Here is a 19,346-nt window from a genome sequence, read left to right on the forward strand (position 1 = left end):
TTAAAGATACTGTCTTTGTGTATATGGATTGTCAGAATTTACCAACACCTGACTTTTAAAAATTTCCAACTGATTATTTATATGAATGAAAACCTATATTAAAAATTAAAACATATCATACAGATATTTCATTTAAGCAATTTAAAGCATAATTTACTACGATAAAGTAGGTTCCTAATAGCAACCCTAACATATCTATTTATTACCTGTTAGTGGGGCTTTAATAACTTGACTCTTAATATCTTTGTTGGTTAGTTTTAAATATCACTCAATTTTTAATATTCTGTGTAAAATAGTTATATGGAGCTTTCAGCATATTATGCGTGCTCAAGTCCTTTTTAATTTCTGATTGTCAGTTTATGTTAATATATTCACACAAAAAATATATACCATTTTTGCTTCATTAAGGACAATTTAATGATTGGCAAGCAATGGAAATGAATATAGCTTAATCCATACATACCCTGATATTTCTTCCTAGAGATTTTTTTTTATCATGAAAATCACAAAATAAACAATGGTGCTTTTATAAATATTTTGGAACTCTCAATGCAAAATCATGAAAACAAGATGATTCTACTTAATTTTGTATCATTATATTAAGACATGCAACTAAAAGAATCTGGGTCCAGAGTGTTTTGGGTTTGAGTTGATCTAGGTAATTTGATTTGGTTTTTGGTATGAAAATGTGTTCTGACTTCTGATAGGACAGTTGTTTTGAACAGTAATTACCACTTTCTGATGAACAAAAACGCTTAAGTGTTAATGGATAGATTTATTAGCATGTCCCAAATATTTTACTTTTTAGAACATTTGAAAGCCAGATAGTATGGGATTAATTTAGTGTTCTTTTAAAAGCAATATTTTCAAACAAAGTCAACCAAAATGACACAGAGGGATATCATTTGTATATGACAGTTTTCATCAAAGGGATTCTTACCATTCTCAAACCTGCCTATGTCCATTAATTAATAACTTTGCCAAAATTATTAGCTTCTTTTAAAAGCACAGGAGTGAGACATTGGAATATAAAGATCATTTTACATTTGAAATTTTGTTCTTTTATCTGTATCTTGTACTACATATATGTAGCAATATTTAGTATCAATCTATCACAAGTATTTGTTAAGTGACAGTTAATAGATGATAAATGTTTTGTAAAGAGTAGACTCTGTACAAATGTTAGATAAATTGTATTTATTTTTATTTTTTAGCGTAGGTACTATATTTATGGTCTCTTTTTGCCAGAAATACTGGAAGTGCCTCTTGGTTATATATTCTTTTCTCTCTCTCTCTCTCTCTCTCTCTCTCTCTCTCTCTCTCTCTCTCTCTCTCTCTCTCTCTCTCTCTCTGTGTGTCTCTCTCTGTCTCTCTCTGTCTCTCTCCCTCCCTCCCTCTCCCTCTCCCTCCCTCCCTCCCTCCCTCCCCAAATGTATATGTATATATACATATGATTACAATACATATATATTAAAGATTGTTGAAATTGTGTTATAGATGATCAACACAGTTGTTACAATGTGAACATAATATGTAAAAATAAGTCTGTGATATCATATTTGATGTACTTATTTGTGCAGCCCAAATCCTTTAGTTTTCTGTATATTATCCTTCTATCCAAATACAGGGGTTTAGTGCCCAACCATCTCTGTAGTAAAGCAGTCATTGGTCTTTCTAGGACCAAGGAATGTTGGGGCCTTATATTTCTATGGTAACATTTCCCTCCCAATCACTGATGAATTCTAAGTCACATTATCATCTAACTTTCTACAATGAAGCTATATCTTTTCTCTAATCAAATGTTAGCCACAAATTTCTGACATTCACTTTCAGAATTCCATAAAATAGTACCGCCATTAATCCTATAAATCCTTTACCTTATTCTGTAAAGATTGTGTATATGCAACACATACAGAATTTAAATTATACAGATTTAAAATTTTTTTTCATTCTTCATCTTTGAAAATGTAAGAGCTTCGGATGATTCAAAACATTTATAGTATTTCAACTGACTCACATATATAGTATTTGGAAACATATTTAAAATGTGTGATTTCTATCCAAGGAATTCATTATTTAATCTACAAGTAAGTCCTGATTTCCATTGTCTGGGGAATAAAATTCTGAGGCCAAAGTCTATTAAAGTCTCATTACCTGTCAACCAAAACTACCCTCCTTCTAAAAAGAAACATACATTAATTATTTATCATTTGTGTTTCTTTGATCCAGGCAAAGATATATATGGAGTCTTCATACACTATATACATACATGGTCTTTCTCTCTCCTTCAATTTGTATGTGCGCACACACACACACTGTTCCTATCATAGGAGAACAAGTTGGACCACACCATCTTGAGTTGTGCGTTTTATTTATCTCCCAGGGCACTCTCTGTGGTCCTTAGTGAAGAGAGAGAATACCTGGGCAGTTCAGTTCAAAACCTCCTCTCCTTTCGGCAAGTAGGTACTCTCAAAGCTGGTCTTGGGCCACGAAACATGAAATGAGGAGATGCTGGTAAGCATAATGGGGCCTGAGGAAAGCGCAGCTATAGCCACTATATGAAATAGTGGTCACCCCCATCCACACCTCGATAGCCGCCAGGTGATCTTTGCACTCATGTGCTGGTCCAAGGAGGTGGAGCTTGGGATATGGATATCACAACCTAATCAAAGAAGAAAAAAACAGTTCTGAAGTAGCTAGTAAACCTTTTGCTTGAAAGGATGGATTTAAGCATCAGCCTTAGACCCTGGTTTTTGGGGCTGTCCAAGGGGGTAAAATTGGTACATGAGCTTTCTGTATCTACCACAGTAAGTGACCACAAACTTGGCGACTTGTTGCACCTCAATGGAGCTTTGTAGGTCAGAAGTCCTTCAGTGAGTTCTCTGTTTTGAGTCTGTCACAGGCCTGCATCATGGTATTGGCTAGACTGGGTTCCAGGATCAAATCCCCACCCAGTGCTCTCAGATTATTGGCAGAACATGGTTCCTTGCAGCCACAGTACTGGAGTTCCTTTCCTGCTGGAGCCTCCTTGGCTTCCTAGATACCTGGGATCCTCACAGCCCTGGTCCTCTTCTCTCACTCACACCAGACGTGATTCTTGTCCCTCTTTACCTTCCCAGACCTTCAGACATCTCTTCTGAGACATCTCTGCCTAATAAAATCCTCTGCTTTTAAGGGTTCTTGTGATTGCTTGGGGCCAGAATAATCCAGAATGATTTCCCTGTCTCATTACATGGAATCTATATTACATGTGAAAAGTCTCTTTTGAAACAGAACTTACTTTATTGGTAGTTCCTGTGAATTGGGGTATGGTGATCTTTGGGAACTGTCATTCTGATTTCACAAATCAAGAACACGATGAAGAATCCAATCAAGATGAAGCAGATGGGTCAGATTATTAGTCCTTCATCTCTCTAATGAAGTTTGTAGTCCAATAAAAAAGAGCCAGGAATGAGAGAAACAACCCAGACCAAAGAAGCTGTTCCAAGCTATCGAAGAACTGAGATTAAGTAGCTGCTCAAAATGACCTCATATGATATAGTACATGCTCTTCTGTTGCCAAGAGGCCCAAAGAAAAACATGTGGATGTGAAGAGGTGGAAATAGGAATTGTTTCCATGACTGGCCTAGCTACTAGCCTACATTTTTGCTTCCTATCTCTGACTCTCAATTCTGCTTGTCTAGAGAAAATATTTTCTAAGTGAGGGATAACTTCACTTCACCAAAGTGCACAATGGTTCCATTAGCCTGGAATTGAAACTACTCCGTGTTGGGATTATTTTTTCTCCTCGTGTTACTGAACCATCAGAAGACACACGGTTGCTCCTGATTTATCAAGCTGAATTATGGCCCCTGATACAAAATTCTGGCCAGGAAGATTGAGTGTGGAGCAGAGAGAATTCTCTGCGGAGCCTTCCACGCTGAATAGTAAACGTAGTGGGAACTAACGCTGCCCAATACAAACAGGACCACTAAGGAACTTGACCCCAAAGGAATGAAATTTTGGATCATCCTCTCAGTCAAAAACTTCCATCAGCTGAAGTGAGACTGAGGGCAGGGAAGTCTTGGCCTGGACAGTGGAAACAGGGTCCTATGGAGCTGATTGTTGCAACAAATTCAAAATTCATCCTTAAGCACTTTTTACATATCTATTATCAAATATTTATCTAAAACTCAAGTATGCAGATTTTAAAATATGTTCAAACTACAGAAATTAGTAATCCTTATGTCCCCATTACCCAGTTCAAACAGTTAGTATTTGGTCAATCTCTTCCATCTACAAACTCAAATATTTAACACTTCTCTCAAAAATTACCTTCAGGGTCTTCAACGCAATATGCCTCTTTATTTGTAAGTGATTTATAACCAAAAAATGCTTTTAGCTAAAAAAGACGTGTGCCCTTAAGCAGTAGCAATATTATTTTATGTCTAAAAAAATAAATCCCTCAATCCAACAAATATTCATACAGTGTTCACATGTATACATCTTTCAAGACGGTAGCATTTTCCTGTACGAGAGAGTATTTTCAGTCAGAGCGCATACATTGCAATCGGATGATTCATTTCCTAAGACTTAATATATATTTCCTTTCTCATCTCCTTATATTTTTCTTTTGCCATTTTTTTGGGGGGGGAGACTGGATTGTTTATTCTAATGATTTTCTCTTCTTTGGACTTTACTATTTGTATCTGTGTTTTGTCCTTCAACATGTTCTTATCTTTTCTGTCCTTCTTATGGACTTAGGTCCAGTCTAAGGCTCAGTAAGACGAGTTATGTTTGGAAATATGAGAAGGACTGTCTCAGCGTGGTGTTTCCAGGTTTTAAGTTTCATCCAGATATTCAGAATGGCTGCTTTTCTCTCCTTTGTGAGAGATTATTGTCCATTGATGACTATAGGTAATAGTCATCACTAAGAATTCACTAGGTTTGAGAATTATGATATTCTAATTCTTTTATCCCTTTTGTTTATTATTTAGAATACTCATATAGGGATAAATGTGTCTTTATGTTTTAATAACGGATGAACACTGGATAGGAAAAGCAATATAAATTCACAATTTCCCCCTATGTACCAATTTTAAATATATTAACGTTGCTATTTACAGCTAGGTGTGGTGGTGCACACCTGCGATCACAGTACTTCCTTAGGAAGCTGATTCAAGAGGATCGCAGGTGAAGGGCCAACTTTAACAGCTTAGTGAAGCCCTCAGCAACTTAGTGAAACCCTATTTCAAAATAAAGTAAAACAGGGCTGGGCGCATAGTTCAGAGGTACAATGCCCATGCGTTCAATCCCACACTCACCCCCCACACACACACACAAAGGTGCCATTTAGAGACATCCAAAGGTGAGCATGTAATCCTTGTGGTGGTATTGTGAATTTGTGAATTTTAATGTTTTATGTATTTTGACTGTAAAAGTTATTATTCTTATTCACACTAATATTTTCCTATATTTAACTTCTGAAGCTTGTTGACATTGACTCCTGAGTTCTGTGGCACAGTGTAGTCTGAAAAACCTCCGGTGAAAAGATATCCCAGGGAACAGTACTGCCAAGGAGGCATAGATTCTTTACTTACGGTCTTTCTAGACCCCAAGCCAATGCTAGTCATGCTCATAGATACTAAGTCATTGTTTCTAGACTTCGTCAATAGAGTTAGGAGATGGAGGGGTTGAGCACACACACATACAAGTTTTTATTAGTCTGAAACCTTTTGTGTGTGTGTGTGTGTGTGTGTGTGTGTGTGTGTACTATGGAATGCATCTAGGGCCATTCCACCTCTAGGTAAGATTAAATACGACTATTTTATTTTTTATTTTGAAACAGGGTCTCACAAAGTTGCTGAGGGCCTCCCTGAGTTGCTGAGGCTGGCCTTGAACCTGCAATTCTGTTGTGTCAGCCTCTCAAGTACTGGGATTACAGATGTGCACCACCATGCCCAGCTCTCTCTTTATCTTGTGTTATAATTGACATTTAAAGACACAAAAAGTGTATGAAACCATTAAGGGAGTAGGTAGTGGCACAGCAAAGAAGATATCCACAGGACCAAGTTGGGGGGTGTTCCAGCAATGAAGTGCAAACGACCACTGAAATAGAAGAAAAACTTGAGAGAGCACAGTGCCTGAATCCCCAGGGAAGAAAAATGGATCAAAGAGAAGAGCCCAAGCCGGGCGTGATGGTGCACGCTTGTCATCCCCGTGCTTGGGAGGCGGAGACAGGAGGATCGCGCAGGTTTGAAGCCAGCCACGCTGGCTTAAGAGACCCTGTTTCCAAAAAAAAAAAAAAAAAAAAGAAGAGCCCAGTCAGTGGTCTACAACTCTTGCTAGTAGATCATTGCAATGAGGGCTGGAAATTCATCCCTGTATTTATTAATGTGAATGTCTGACGTTTTTGATAAAAACAGCTGTGGCGGAATGATGGAGACAGAACTGGTTGGAGTCAGTAGAGAAAACTGGAGTAGAGGGATGTAAGGTAAAATGCACAGATGAATCCTGGGTTTAGAAGAGACATTATGCTCTCCCAGCATTCGGGAGGCTGAGACAGGAGGATCCAGGTTCTAGGCCAGCCTTAGTGAGGCCCTCTGCAACTTAGTGAGTCCCTGTTTCAAATTAAAGAATAAAAAATTGGGCTGGAGTTTTAGTTCTGAGGTAGAATACCCCTGGGTTCCATTCTCAGCACCACACACACAAAAGAAGAAGAGAGGAGGAGGAGGGGGAGGAGGAGGAATACTGTTCTCATAGCAGTAGGGAGGAAAGCAGAAAATAACACACAGGGTAGATGTGGTTATAGCAGACGGTGATATTTCTCTTGTTTCTATTTTTTTCTGTTTTTATTTTATCAGTGAATCCTTAAACAAAGCCATCAGCTAATAATCAAAGCTTGGGTGAAGGGATGTTAAGGGTTGATGTAGTCATTCAGGAAAGAGGAAAAATTTATTATTAAAAGGTATTTTTGCTTATCAATGATTCTGCTGTGTACTGACATCAAGTCTGGAGAACTATGTGAATAGTTCTCCAATTTTTTTTTTTTTTTGGTATGTGTGTGTACCAGGGATTGAACCCAGGATCATTGTACCTGCGAGCCACACTTCTAGCCCAATTTTTATTTTGAAACCAAGTCTCGCTGGGTTGATGAGTCTCACTACTTGCTGAGGCTGTCCTCGAACCCGTGATCCTCCTGCCTCAGCTTCCCAAGTACTGGGATTATAGGTGCACAGCACCACGCCCAGCACATTCTCCAGTAATTTAAAAACCCCGCGGATATAAACACAGAATAGACAAGAAGTTGTGTTCAACTGAGGGTGAGGTTCGCCAAGAAAAAAACAAAGAAAAAGACTGGCAGGAGAACTGAGGGCCAGCAAAGGAAGTGAAGAACCCCATAAAAAAAATAAACGCCGGTAAAGAGAGAGGCGGAAGGTGAGTGCTGTGGGTTCAACTGTGACCTGCCCCCCCAAAAAAAATAGGTTGTCTCCATCTGACCCCCCTGTATCTGTGAATGTGATCTCGTTTGGAAATAGGGTCTTGGCAGAGGTCATCAAGTTAAGAGGAGGTCACTAGAGTAGGTTTTATTCCAATAATAGTATCCTTTTAAGATAGGAGAAGAGAGAAATAAAAGGAAAATGCAGCCATGTGGTAAAAGGAGCAGCGACTGGGGCCATGTCTACAAACCACGGGCTGTCAGGAATTCTCGGTAAAAATCACAAAGCAGAGGAAGAAAGGGAGGACTCACCCCTGCTGGGTTCAGGGAAAGCCTCCCCTTGACTCTGGACTTGCACCCTTTGGAGGTGTGAGGCACGAGAGTTCTGCCATCCTTCTTAAGCCACCTCTTTGTGGCACCCGGCCACACAGTCCTAGGAAACATAACTCCTTTACTGTCTGTGGCTGGCTTCACACCACGAGGGCAGAACTGAGTAGCTGTTATAGGTATTATAGGGTCCATGAGACCTCCATGGAAAAAATGAGCACCAAAGACTTTCTAGAAAAAGACGCCTGGTGTAGCGTGTGAACGGGGAAGGAGAGGCTGAGATAGGATAGTGTCGTGCATATCAGAAGCTCTGAGTGTAATATGAAATAAGCATTAGATAATGTTAACTGTGGTAACCCATGGTAATATTTATCCTTGGACTATAGAAATGAGAAAAGGTCTCGTGATAAACAACCAGTTTGAATGACTGGGACTAGACCAAGTTATATTACGTTTATAAGTGAGAAAAAACAAGTCCTTTGCACTTTTGACTGGTAAATACTTTTCCCCTTTCATCTGCCAATGGCCACCTGTAGACACCCTGAGAGCTCTAATACTTAGGATGTTTGCTCATTATTTCTGATACAAAGCCTCCTTTGATTGCTAAAATAAGATACTTGATCTTTCAGTCTGGATATAACATTGCTTTATGATAAGATTTAAGATAAACCTTATTTTCATGCCTCTTATTCTTTTGTAGTGAAGTGTGCTAGTAAAATAGTAATTAGCCATCCAAACAATTATATAAAATAAAACTACTTAAGCAATAATAGTATGTCCTGGCCGTTTAGTGCTTGATTATTTGCTAACTGTTTTCAACTATATAATTTGAAACAGCCTTGTAAATCTATATTTTAGAACAAATTTTACTTTACAGAGAAAGAAGATGAGATTCAATAAAATTAAGTGACCAGCCCAGAATCACAACAGTATAAGAATAGAATGAACCTCAGGTAATCTTGATGGGAAATTTATTTATTGGTAGGAAACAAATGCAAGCCGATAAAATCATTCTCTTGCAATAAGAATTTATTAAAGTTTTAGAATTTCTCGGTGCAAGGCCTTCTTTATTTGGGATTAGGTAAAATAAACAACCGAATGCCAGATTTTTCCCCCTATTTTTCGAGGCTCCTAGAAATGTGCACGTGGATGACCAGTCTTGTCTCTTTGAGAGTTATCTCCTTCTGGAGGGAGCGATCTTTGACCTTGACCTGATACCTGGTTCCTGCAGATTCTAGAATCCCAATGAGAGGGGATGCTCTGAGGAAGTTTAATGGAAGAACCTTTTTAAATAAGCAAATCAAACAAACAGAATACCAGGATCCCAGCGATATCCCCGAGGAATGACTGGCTGAAAACCTCTTGGACAGAGAAGGAGGGATCTTTGTTACAAACTTCCGCTGGTCCCTCCTCTGGCCTCTGCTCCCTAACCCTCTGCCCCCTGCAGAGTTGTGTTTTCTGGGAATCAGCAAGTAAGATCACAAGTGGTCTTTTCTTTCTTCACTCTCTCCCATAAAGAAAGCTTTATCACGTGTGGCCTTAAACTTGCAGCAAATTGCAAAGAAATGGCTCAAAAGCTTCAGCTCCTTCTGTGCCCGGGGAGCTGAGCACGTCAGCGGCTTCGCGGCGTGGCCAATTCTCTGCAGACTGCCAGAAAGAGAAAAAAAAAAAAGAGGCCAGTTCGAAAGACAGATGAGACTAGAGGGAAAAGATTGCCCAGGGGTGAGCGCATACCCTGATCTCTTCTTTCCCCTGGCCTGCTCCTTCTGGGTCCAGCCAAGGCTCTGTTGAGCTGATCAGACGCCCCGTGGAATTTGCCTCTGCTGCCTCTTCCAATCTGTGGCTCCTGGTCCAGCCTCTTGCTGAGCAAATCCTGAGGAGCTGCCTGTCTTGATGCCCACCTCCAGGTAAGGTAAGGTGTAACTCTCTTCTTTTGAACTTGGTGAGTGTTCTACCTGATTCTCACAGGAAAGAAGTTAATACAGCCCGAACTTCTGCACTACTTAAGGTTTATCCACGATGCTTCTCCAGGAAAGTTGATGGCCCTGGTTAGTTTGATGGAAATTGAGGAGACTGCTTATAGTCAGACAAGCCCCTGTCTGGGTTTTGATTTGGCCTGTGATGCTTAGAAGGAGGCTAGGCTTTGACAAGACACAGAGCTGCTCTGAGCCGTCTCCTTTGCGAGCTGGGGATTACAATGGCAACCTTTTGGGGATGTTCTAAAGGTCACAAAATGTGCATCCATCACCTGGTATACTGATGTGACACACAGCTGTTGGTAGGGTGGGAGAGATCCGCTCTTTAAGCAAATATCCTCTTGCTAAGTAAGGACCATGAGATTAGTTTTTCTTTTCTTCTTTCTTTGTGCATTGTACATCTCGATGAAGCCCGGGTGTCGAGGCACACACACCGCACTGACTGAGTCTCCCTACCTCCCGTGTTCAGCACAGTGGTTGTCTTTGATGAATTAGTGCACACACATCATGTCTACTGACGTGTTTCTCTCTTCAGTCTTCCTCTTCCTCCTGTCCCCCTTAGTTGGGTCCCCGCCCTCACTCCACTGAGGTTTTAATTCCTGTCTGGAGCCCCTCCTGTGTCTATTTCTCTCTCTCTTCTCCATATGAGGCAGAACACCTTCCCCTTCATGTTTTGTGACTGACCAGTCTCCCAGAACACAATATTCCCTACCTCCATCCATTTTCCAGCAAATGACAGAATTTAGTTTTAGGTTTTGTGAAGGGAGGGAGCTGGAGTCAGGCACCAGGCTGGTGCACAGGTGTTCCTCCGGGGAGGTGGCTCAGGGAGGGCGAGGGCTGCCCCAGGCTTTCTCGGTGGCTGTTCTGGGAGGCTTGCCTGCTGGAGGACAGCTCAGCCAGGGTTTCCGAGCTCAGGGTTCAAGAGTATATGTGATCCCAACCCAGCCTTCCTCTGACACCTGTGCAGAGAAGACCAGAGGGCCGTGAACAGAGAATTCAGTACCTTTCAGTACTTTTCAGTACTGCTTGGCTTATTTTACTTTGATCTCCAGAATAACTTATACTTCAACCCGGGGTATTGTAGGAAAACTTTGCCATTTGTCTTTTCCAGGAAGAATCTATTTAACGGGCCTAAGACTGATTAAGGAATCATTTGTTATTTTCATTTTCTGGTCATTGGTTTTAATATTTTGACTAATGGGAAATCATATGGTATCTGAACTCCTAAACTTCTGTGGTTGTGGTTATTGTTGTTGTTGTTGTTGTTGTTGTTGTTATTATTATTATTATTATTATTATTATTATTATTACTGTGATACTGAGGATTGAATCCTGGAGATATTCTATTTCTGATCTACACCACAAATCCTATTTTACTTTTTATTTTATAACAGGGTTTCTCTAAGGTGCGGAGGGTCTTGCTAAGTTGCTGAGGTTGGCTGTGAACCTGCAATCCTGTTTCAGCCTCCCAAGGGCTGGAATTACAGATTTGTACAGCCATGCCCAGCTAAGAGTATAATTCTTAAAAGAAGATTGCACTGTAAGTTGTACATTTAATATTATGCATTTAGTATTTTTAAATCTTTCTGGTTTATATATTTTTACCTGATACGTTTATGTTTATAATATCTTAAAAACTTTCTTATAAGAAATACATGTTCATGGTAAAAAAATTAGAAAATATAGAAATACGAAATATTTTCCAAATCATTTTTAATACTACCAACCAGAAATACTGTATTAACCTTCGATTCATATTTTTGAAGTTTTATTTCTATGTATATATGTGTGTGTGAATCTATGTGTATTCCTTTTATAAGATAATTTTATATATACTATTTTGTACCATGTATTTTGAAAATCAGCTCTGCAATACATGTGGATCTATGCACCTGTATCAACTTCTTCTCTATCCTATTCAGCAAACTTCACTGCATGAATGTGCCAACATTTATTGGACTTACTTTTAGGTCATTTGGTTATTTGGATTTTTTTTCATTATCAAACTTCACTGCATGGATATGCCAACATTTATTGGTCCTACTTCTAGGTCATTTGGTTATTTTTATTTTTTTTTCATTATAAGCAATGGGTCTCACTAGGATTCAGTTACAGGCAGTCAGTACTTTGTAGTAAGAAAGCCTGATTAACGTTATATAACTCACTGTTTCTTAGCACACACTTCTTATTGTTCTGGCAAGATACTTTCCTGGAAAAATATTCTTAGTAATTGTGAATATATAAAGTCAGTTGTTGGTAGTAAGTATGGATGCAGAAAAATCTCAATCTCTCTCTCTCTCTCTCTCTCTCTCTCTCTCTCTCTCTCTCTCTCTCTCTTTTTCTTTCTCTCTCTCTCTCAAAAAATATATCTATATATATATATATTTTTTTTTTCTCACTACTGGAAATTGAACCCAGGAGCATTCTAACTCTGAGCCACACGCCTCACTCCAAATTTTTATTCTTTATTTTGAAACAGGGTCTCACTAAATTTCAGAAGACCTCTCCAAGTAGCTTAAGATGGCCGTAAACCTGTGATCGTCCTGCATCAGCCTCCCAAATTCTGGCATTATAAGCATGGGCTACCATGCTGGGCTGGAAGAATCTCTATATTCTTAGTGGCAGGGTTTTTGTTGTTGCTGTTGTTGTTGTTGTTGTTGTTTACTTTTTTGAAGTCATGAATTGATTCTTATCACCTGCTGCTTTTGAATCTACAAAAATATTGTTTTTAATTTCACATTCTTCATGTGATGACTTAGGAGAGTAAAATTTATAGTATTTACCATTTGTTACAATTTTAGAGAACTCTGACATATAGACTATCGGCTAATTGATTTGGATTTGCTAGCAAATTTTCTTCACCCTGAAGATTCCTTTGTGTCCTATCCTTATGAGATTTTTTTGTAATCGAGATAATTTTAGTTTGCCTACTGCTTCTTGCAGAACAGTCCTTGATAAAACTCTACTATGGCATGACCATGCTATCTTTGCTTAAGGAGTCCTTTTAGTATTTTTTGTTAATGTCTTTTTTGGCTCTCTTTTTGGTCTGCATTGTGTCAATCCAGGTGATTAATAGTTGCTAGAAGCTTGTGTATTTTGTCAACAGTGTACAGGTATTTCTACATCCTCTGCATAACTTGTTTCTTTCTCCTAATATTGGTGTTGTTATTCTTATGCCCTTTTAATCTTTTTATATTTGCTAACATCATCAGCTCTTTGTTTAGATTTTTGGCTTTACAATTTTTTCTTTGGTTTCACTCACTTTTCTTTTCTTTGCCTGATATTTTATAAAGTTTTAAAGGCTTGTGAAATAAAATACTCTATAAATCTAACAATAACATAAAAACAAGCACACACCCACCCTTGGTTCCTCTTGTCCTTAACTCCCCGGTGGAACCCACTCGACTTTTAAATTGTTTAGGGTCCTCTGACGTTTCTAACTCTGTATTTCTAAATAAATTATTTGTACTACTATTACTTGATGTTTTTTGCAGTTTGAAATACTGCCTGTGAATTAAAATGATGAAACTACCTTAAACACAGGCCAAGCATTGCAGAAAGCCAGGATCATGTAGATACACGAAGTCAGTACATCCTAAACTACCACAATCCTTGGAATTTTACTCCAGATGTCATTGCTTGGGTTGGTGGGAAGAGGATATGGAAGATTCCTCTTAATGTGCGATTCTGTCCTCTAGTGATGGTTAGGGAGACCCAGAAACTACCACTTCACCTTTCAAGCTTTTGGTATAGATGAGCTTATCAGGTAGGCTCTGAGCCCCATGCAGACTTGAAGAAGCTGGCTAAGGGACAGGCAAACATTGGTGTGAGTAAGAGAAGCAGCGTCAGCATGTGACACCGTCAAGGACTTCATCAGTTCCAAGGAGCGAGGTGGTGGGAAACTATGCTGGGGAACAGAGGGCATCTTTCCTACTTTAAGACAGCCCTGAGACTTTAATTCTTTTGAATTAAATCTGTGCCTGAGTCGGTCGTCATTCTCCTTATTCACTGGGCTAGAATTACACACAAACTGAACCCCTTCATTTTTATAATACTTTAGTCTTTCCTGTGGGATTTCTGAGGTGCTGTAGAGACCTGTGGTAAGGCTCAGCCTCTTCATTAATTCTCGTGAGAAGGTCGATTTAAAGGCTTCAAAGCCTTAATTCTAATGAAATCAATATTCAGCTGGTTGAATTCCTCCTCTTCCTTTCCTGCTTGCTCCTAGTTTAATCTGGCAAGACCACAAAGTTAGCAAAATTCTGCCTCTTTATTTATTCCAAAGGCAACATTTAAATTTATTCTTTGCAATAATGAGGCGTAAAGCTGAGGGAGGAAGAAAGAATTCTGGCTGCGGAGTCCCAAAGAGCAGGATTAGTTCATCAGATATCCTGTTGGATTTAATTGAGAATTTTTGCCAACGTACCGTGACTTACAAATGTGGCTTCCTTAAATCAGTAATGTCTATAGGAGTGTATTCTAATGAGACATAAAAATATAATTTAATTAATTATGCAGATTTGAGTTATTGTCATTGTTTTTGCTTTTAAAATCAACTTTGACAGATTAAAGTCGAGGACCAGTTCTGCAATGGACACTTCATCCAAAGAAAATATCCAGTTGTTCTGCAAAGACTCCGTAGAACCTGTTGCTTCCAAGCCTTGCTTGAAAATGGGATATCTGTCCTCAAAGGAAAAGCCACGGTGCTGCAGCGACCTAAAGGTGGGACGACAGGGACTTAGAAGGCTGACGCCTTTGCTTTCTCTCCAGGTATCTTCGATATAATAAGGTTAGCAGAGAGAATCAATTTACTAAAGCCACCCTTGACAGTGGACACAATTTTGCCTGACCCTGTAAGTTAAATGACTTTCCTGGTTCATCTGAGGGCCCTTCCTAAAGAGAAAAGGGAGAGATCATAGAAATGAACAGTCATTAAACTTCTAGGACATACTTGGTACTGTACTAAGCACATTAGTACGATACGATATTTGATCTATGGAGCATCCATTTTATTTCCAAAGAAAAATTTGTCTTCCATTGTTACATAGTAAGGGAGAGGGGTGCTTCCTAAATTACATGTTTTTATGACTCAAACTTCTTCTTTGCTTTATACCGCATAGTCACTCAGCAAACACATGTTTTTTATATAAATGCTAACCTCAATACAGACGTCTAACGTAATACGTAAAGCAGATATCAAAGCTTGAATTTAGTATCCAAGTTTGAATTTAATAAGTATGGACTTAAAAACAAGGTATATTAGAGGCTGGGTGTGGTTGTACAAGTTTGTAATCCCAGCATTTGGGAGGCTGAGACAAAAGGATTGTGGTTCACAGCCAGCCTCAGCTACTTAGTGAAGCCCTTTGTGACTCAATGAGACCCTGTATCAAAATAAAGAATAAAAAAAAATCAGGCTGGGGGTGTAGCTCAAAGGTAGAATGCCCCTGGATTCCATCCCCAGCACCATACACACAAAAAAGGTATATTAGTTCCATTTTTTAAGTGTATTCTGTTCTCTGCTGGTGCATATACCATCACTGTGAAATTCATAATTATGAGCGTTAAGATTTGTGGTGGCTTGGCTTATGGTCTTCATTTTATTGTCTTTAACATCAAAGGCACCTCCTGTGTCATGCCTCACCTATACCTTGATCTTCTTTCCAAAGTTAGATTCCTTTAAATGTCCTTTGGAGAAAGGGGGAAGAGAGAGGAAGATGGAATTCAACATAAATGTTGAATAAAAACCATAGTATATTCCAAATTCCAAGTGAATTTGAATGGGTTGAGATCCAGCTGAGCTTGGGGTTGAGTCTTCAGCCATAAGGAGCTGGAGGTCCCAGTGCACGCCACTCTTCCAGCTGGAGGCAGACTAAGGATGGCCACTCTATTTTCCAGGTGTTCTTGGGTGCCTTGTCTTTCGTGTACTTTGCCAAAGCACTGGCGGAAGGCTATCTGAAGAGCACCATCACGCAGATAGAGAGACGGTTCGACATCCCGTCCTCACTGGTGGGGGTCATTGATGGCAGTTTTGAAATTGGTAGGTATTGAAGATGCCCTGACTTCGTCCAAGGTTTCCTCAGGCATGGCTAAATGATACACCCTCTCTTCACTCTGTGGTCTGCTGGGATCTGACTTGTCAAATCATGTTTTAGACAGAATTTGCTATGATTTTATGCCACAGTAAAGGCAATTTTCTCTTTTAACTCAGGAAAGGGGCCAAGAAGAGTAGATTTAAAAAATGCACCAAGTGGTACTCGGATTGTCTTTCTCCCTTAAGACTATTGTTTAAGACATTTTAGAGCTTCAAAGACACTCAGAAATGATCTGGTTCAAACTTTTTCTCAGATTCCCAGGTTGCATGAACTTGAGAGCCTCTGTTTGACAGAGGGTACTAGACTTCCATAAGACATGGGAGGACTCTGATTCCAAATTTCTATTGATTCTTTCATACCTTTCTAAGAATACAAACTATTGCTTAAGTTATATGTTTTTAAATGGCTGAAAGTTTAATTACTTCCATGGAAAACCTTGATTGCAAACACCACAGGTTTATTTTAGGTATTTGCAATCCATTGACTCGAACAAATAAATTTCCTGACCATAACCCCATTTTATTTTCCTTGTCTCTTTGCACATTTCTTTCTTACTGGATTCTAGGCTCATGACCACCCTCAAACTCTAGCTCTCAATTATTTAAAAATAACACTTTGAAGAGCCATGTTCTTTGTTCTTTGATATCTCTTCTATCATCCTGCAATGCTTGCAACTCAGGAAACTCAAGTTCTTCCCAAAGTGAAGTATTCTTTCATAACAAAGACGTTTTTTCCAAAAATGAAAGTTAGCAAGAAAATACAAGGTTTCCTGTATCATGATTTCTTAAAATTTCCAGATGTTAATTCTGTATTTCAGGCAATTCTTTGTACTTTCATATATTTCAAAAGTTTTGCTTTGGGCTGTATAGCATTCCAGTGGGGTGTGTGAGAGTGTGTGTGTGTATGTGTGTATGTAAACACATTGCATTTTTTATCCATTTATCTATTGAGAGAGATTTATTTAGGTTGTTTCATATGCAAGCTGATTTGCTTGTTTCTTCTTGTTGTAGTTCTTGTCATGAGTGGCCGATTAATTGCATTGACATAAGTATTTTTACTATACTTATGATAGACATGAAATTGCTATACTATCAGCTATATAAAAATTTAATTACTAAACCCTTTTTGACTTGGTCACAACTTTTCACTCCTGGAATGATCTGTACTCGGTCATAAAGTTGTTGTTTTTTTTTTTACACTATTTTTTTTACTAATACTTTTTGTTCACCATTTTTACATTCATCTTTGTAATTAAATCTTCAACTGGTCATTCCGAATTTCATTTTCAAGACAGTTGTGACTTTTGTTTTTTGCTCCTATTTGAAGTCTTGAATGTGTGTATAGAGACAGGAAGAGGAGGAATCTCTTACTTCAAAGCTTTGTAAGATGTATTTGTCAAACTCTCTGGGCCTGTTTTACTCAGAGGTTAGTGATGGCAGATGTTTTTTGTTTTGTTTATATTGGGTGTTGAACCTAGAGACATTCTACCTGGGAGCTATACTCCCAGCCCTATTTTATTTTTAATTTTTAACCAGGGTCTCCCTGAGATGATGAGAGCCTCTCTAAGTTGCTGAGACTGTCTTGACCTGTGGTTCTACCTTCTCAGCTTCCCAAGTACTGGGATTACAGGTGTGCGGCACCACGCCTGGCTTCAGTTCAGTTTTTTAAAGGTTGTCACCAATTATTTCCCAATTGTATCTTCTGAGAACTCAGGAAGGATGCTAAGTAAAGGAGGAGAAACCTTCTATAGGGATCACAGATGCTGGAGTGGTTCCGTCCTGTATTCGGCAGGGTCTGGAGTGTAACACGAAGAGCCTGCAAGCCTGAGTCCTTTGCTTTGACTTGTTGGTAGAGGATGGGTGGTGGAGAGGAGATCACCTATAAACTGAGAGCCATTTTCATTTAATTTATTTATTTACCGTGGGACATTCACAAACATAGAGCCATGATTATCTGAACGATAAGCTGGAAAAGGTTCCCTGTTAAACACTTAAATGTCAAATGGGAATCTCATGCTTTATGCTTAAAGAAGTAATACACATTTTGTGAAGAACTTCATTCTTCCTGAATCGGTTAAAGCAGGGGCCGCTCTACATGCTGGTTTTTCTCACTCTCATTATTGTCCTCAGGGCAATAAAATTGACTGCTCTTTTTCCAACTGACTCAAGCTGAGAATGCGGCTCAACAGTAGTGAATTAAACAAGTGCTTCCAGATGTGAGGAGGCACCACGCTTTTGTTAGGAAATTGGAAACTTCAAGAGCTTCAAAGCAAAGCCTTGCCCATCAGCCATCGTAATCAATCCTGGGGAAGTACTAAGTTCTTAATTTATCTAGCACTATAGTTCTTAAAAATCAAACATCCCAAATGAAAATAGCTGAAACTTCAAAGCCCCTTAAAATGTAAGATCCTAAACAATGTTCAGCAGAGCTTGTCTCTGGGCCATCCCCATCAAGACACTTGAGCCCATTCCAGGGAATGGGAAACCAGATCTGCCAAGAATCCACACTGTTATCATCACAATAAGCCAAAAAGTAATCTACATGTGCTCACTAGAGACAGCTTAGAAAGATGTCATTCTTACCTTAAAAAATATATGTGGTCACTAGGGATGGCTCACGCTTGTAATCCCAGTACTTGGGAAACTGAGACAGGAGGATCGAGATTCTCAGACAGCCTCAGCTACTTAGTGAGACCCTCTGCAACTTGGTTAGGCCTTCTTTTAAAATAAAGAATAAAGCCGGGCGTGGTGGCGCACGCTTGTAATCCCCGCGCTTGGGAGGCAGAGACAGGAGGATCGCACATGTTCGAAGCCAGCCTCTCTGGTTTAAGAGACCCTGTTTCCAAATAAAAAATATAAAATAGGTCTGGGAGCGTAGCCCGGAGGTTGAAGGCTTTCCAAGAACCCCAGTACCACCAAAAGATAAAAATAAAATAAAAAATAAAGAATAAAAAATAGGGCTGGGGATGTGGCTTGGAGGTAGAATGCTGCTGGGTTTCATCCCCAGTAACACAAAAAACTACACACACACACACACACACGCACACACACACACATATATATATGTGTGTGTGTGTGCGTGTGTGTATATATACATACTATAAATGTATACATGATATATATATATATATATATATAGCCAAATGTGGTAGTGCACACTTATAATTCCAGTACTTGGGAGGCTGAGATAGGAGGATTTCGCATTTAAAGCAGCTGCAACCTAGTGAGACCCTGTTTCAAAAATAAATAAATAAATAAATAAATAAATAAATAAATGGATTTGGGTATAGCTTAGAGGTAGGGTGTTCCTTGAGTTCAATTTCTAGCACTGCAAAGATAGATAAATTAATTAATTAATTAATTAATATAATACACCCATATTCTTTCAGGAATAGTGGTGCAGGTCTGTGGTTGCAATTTGGGGGTCTGGCATAGAAGGATCACAGGCTCAAAGCCAGACTTAGCAACTGAGCAAGACCCTTTCAAGATAAAAAAGAAATAGATAATACATCTGGAGATGTAGCTTGGTGATAGGATA

At 39.1% G+C, this 19,346-nt stretch overlaps 1 protein-coding gene across 2 annotated transcripts in view; it reads left to right on the forward strand.

Annotated features, from left to right (window-relative positions):
- Positions 1-14,307: 14,307 nt before the first annotated feature.
- Positions 14,308-19,346, forward strand: part of SLCO1C1 (solute carrier organic anion transporter family member 1C1) — a gene marked incomplete at both ends in the record, with an annotated part of 42,272 nt that continues 37,233 nt past the window's right edge. For both annotated transcript variants that reach the window (XM_080706610.1, XM_080706611.1), the window contains 2 exons: positions 14,308-14,439; positions 15,613-15,754. In XM_080706610.1, the coding sequence (XP_080562736.1) occupies positions 14,308-14,439; positions 15,613-15,754 (274 nt within the window). The remainder of the gene's footprint in view (positions 14,440-15,612; positions 15,755-19,346) is intronic.

Source organism: Muscardinus avellanarius (assembly GCF_963383645.1).
Source record: "Muscardinus avellanarius genome assembly, chromosome: 11".
NCBI lineage: Eukaryota > Metazoa > Chordata > Mammalia > Rodentia > Gliridae > Muscardinus > Muscardinus avellanarius.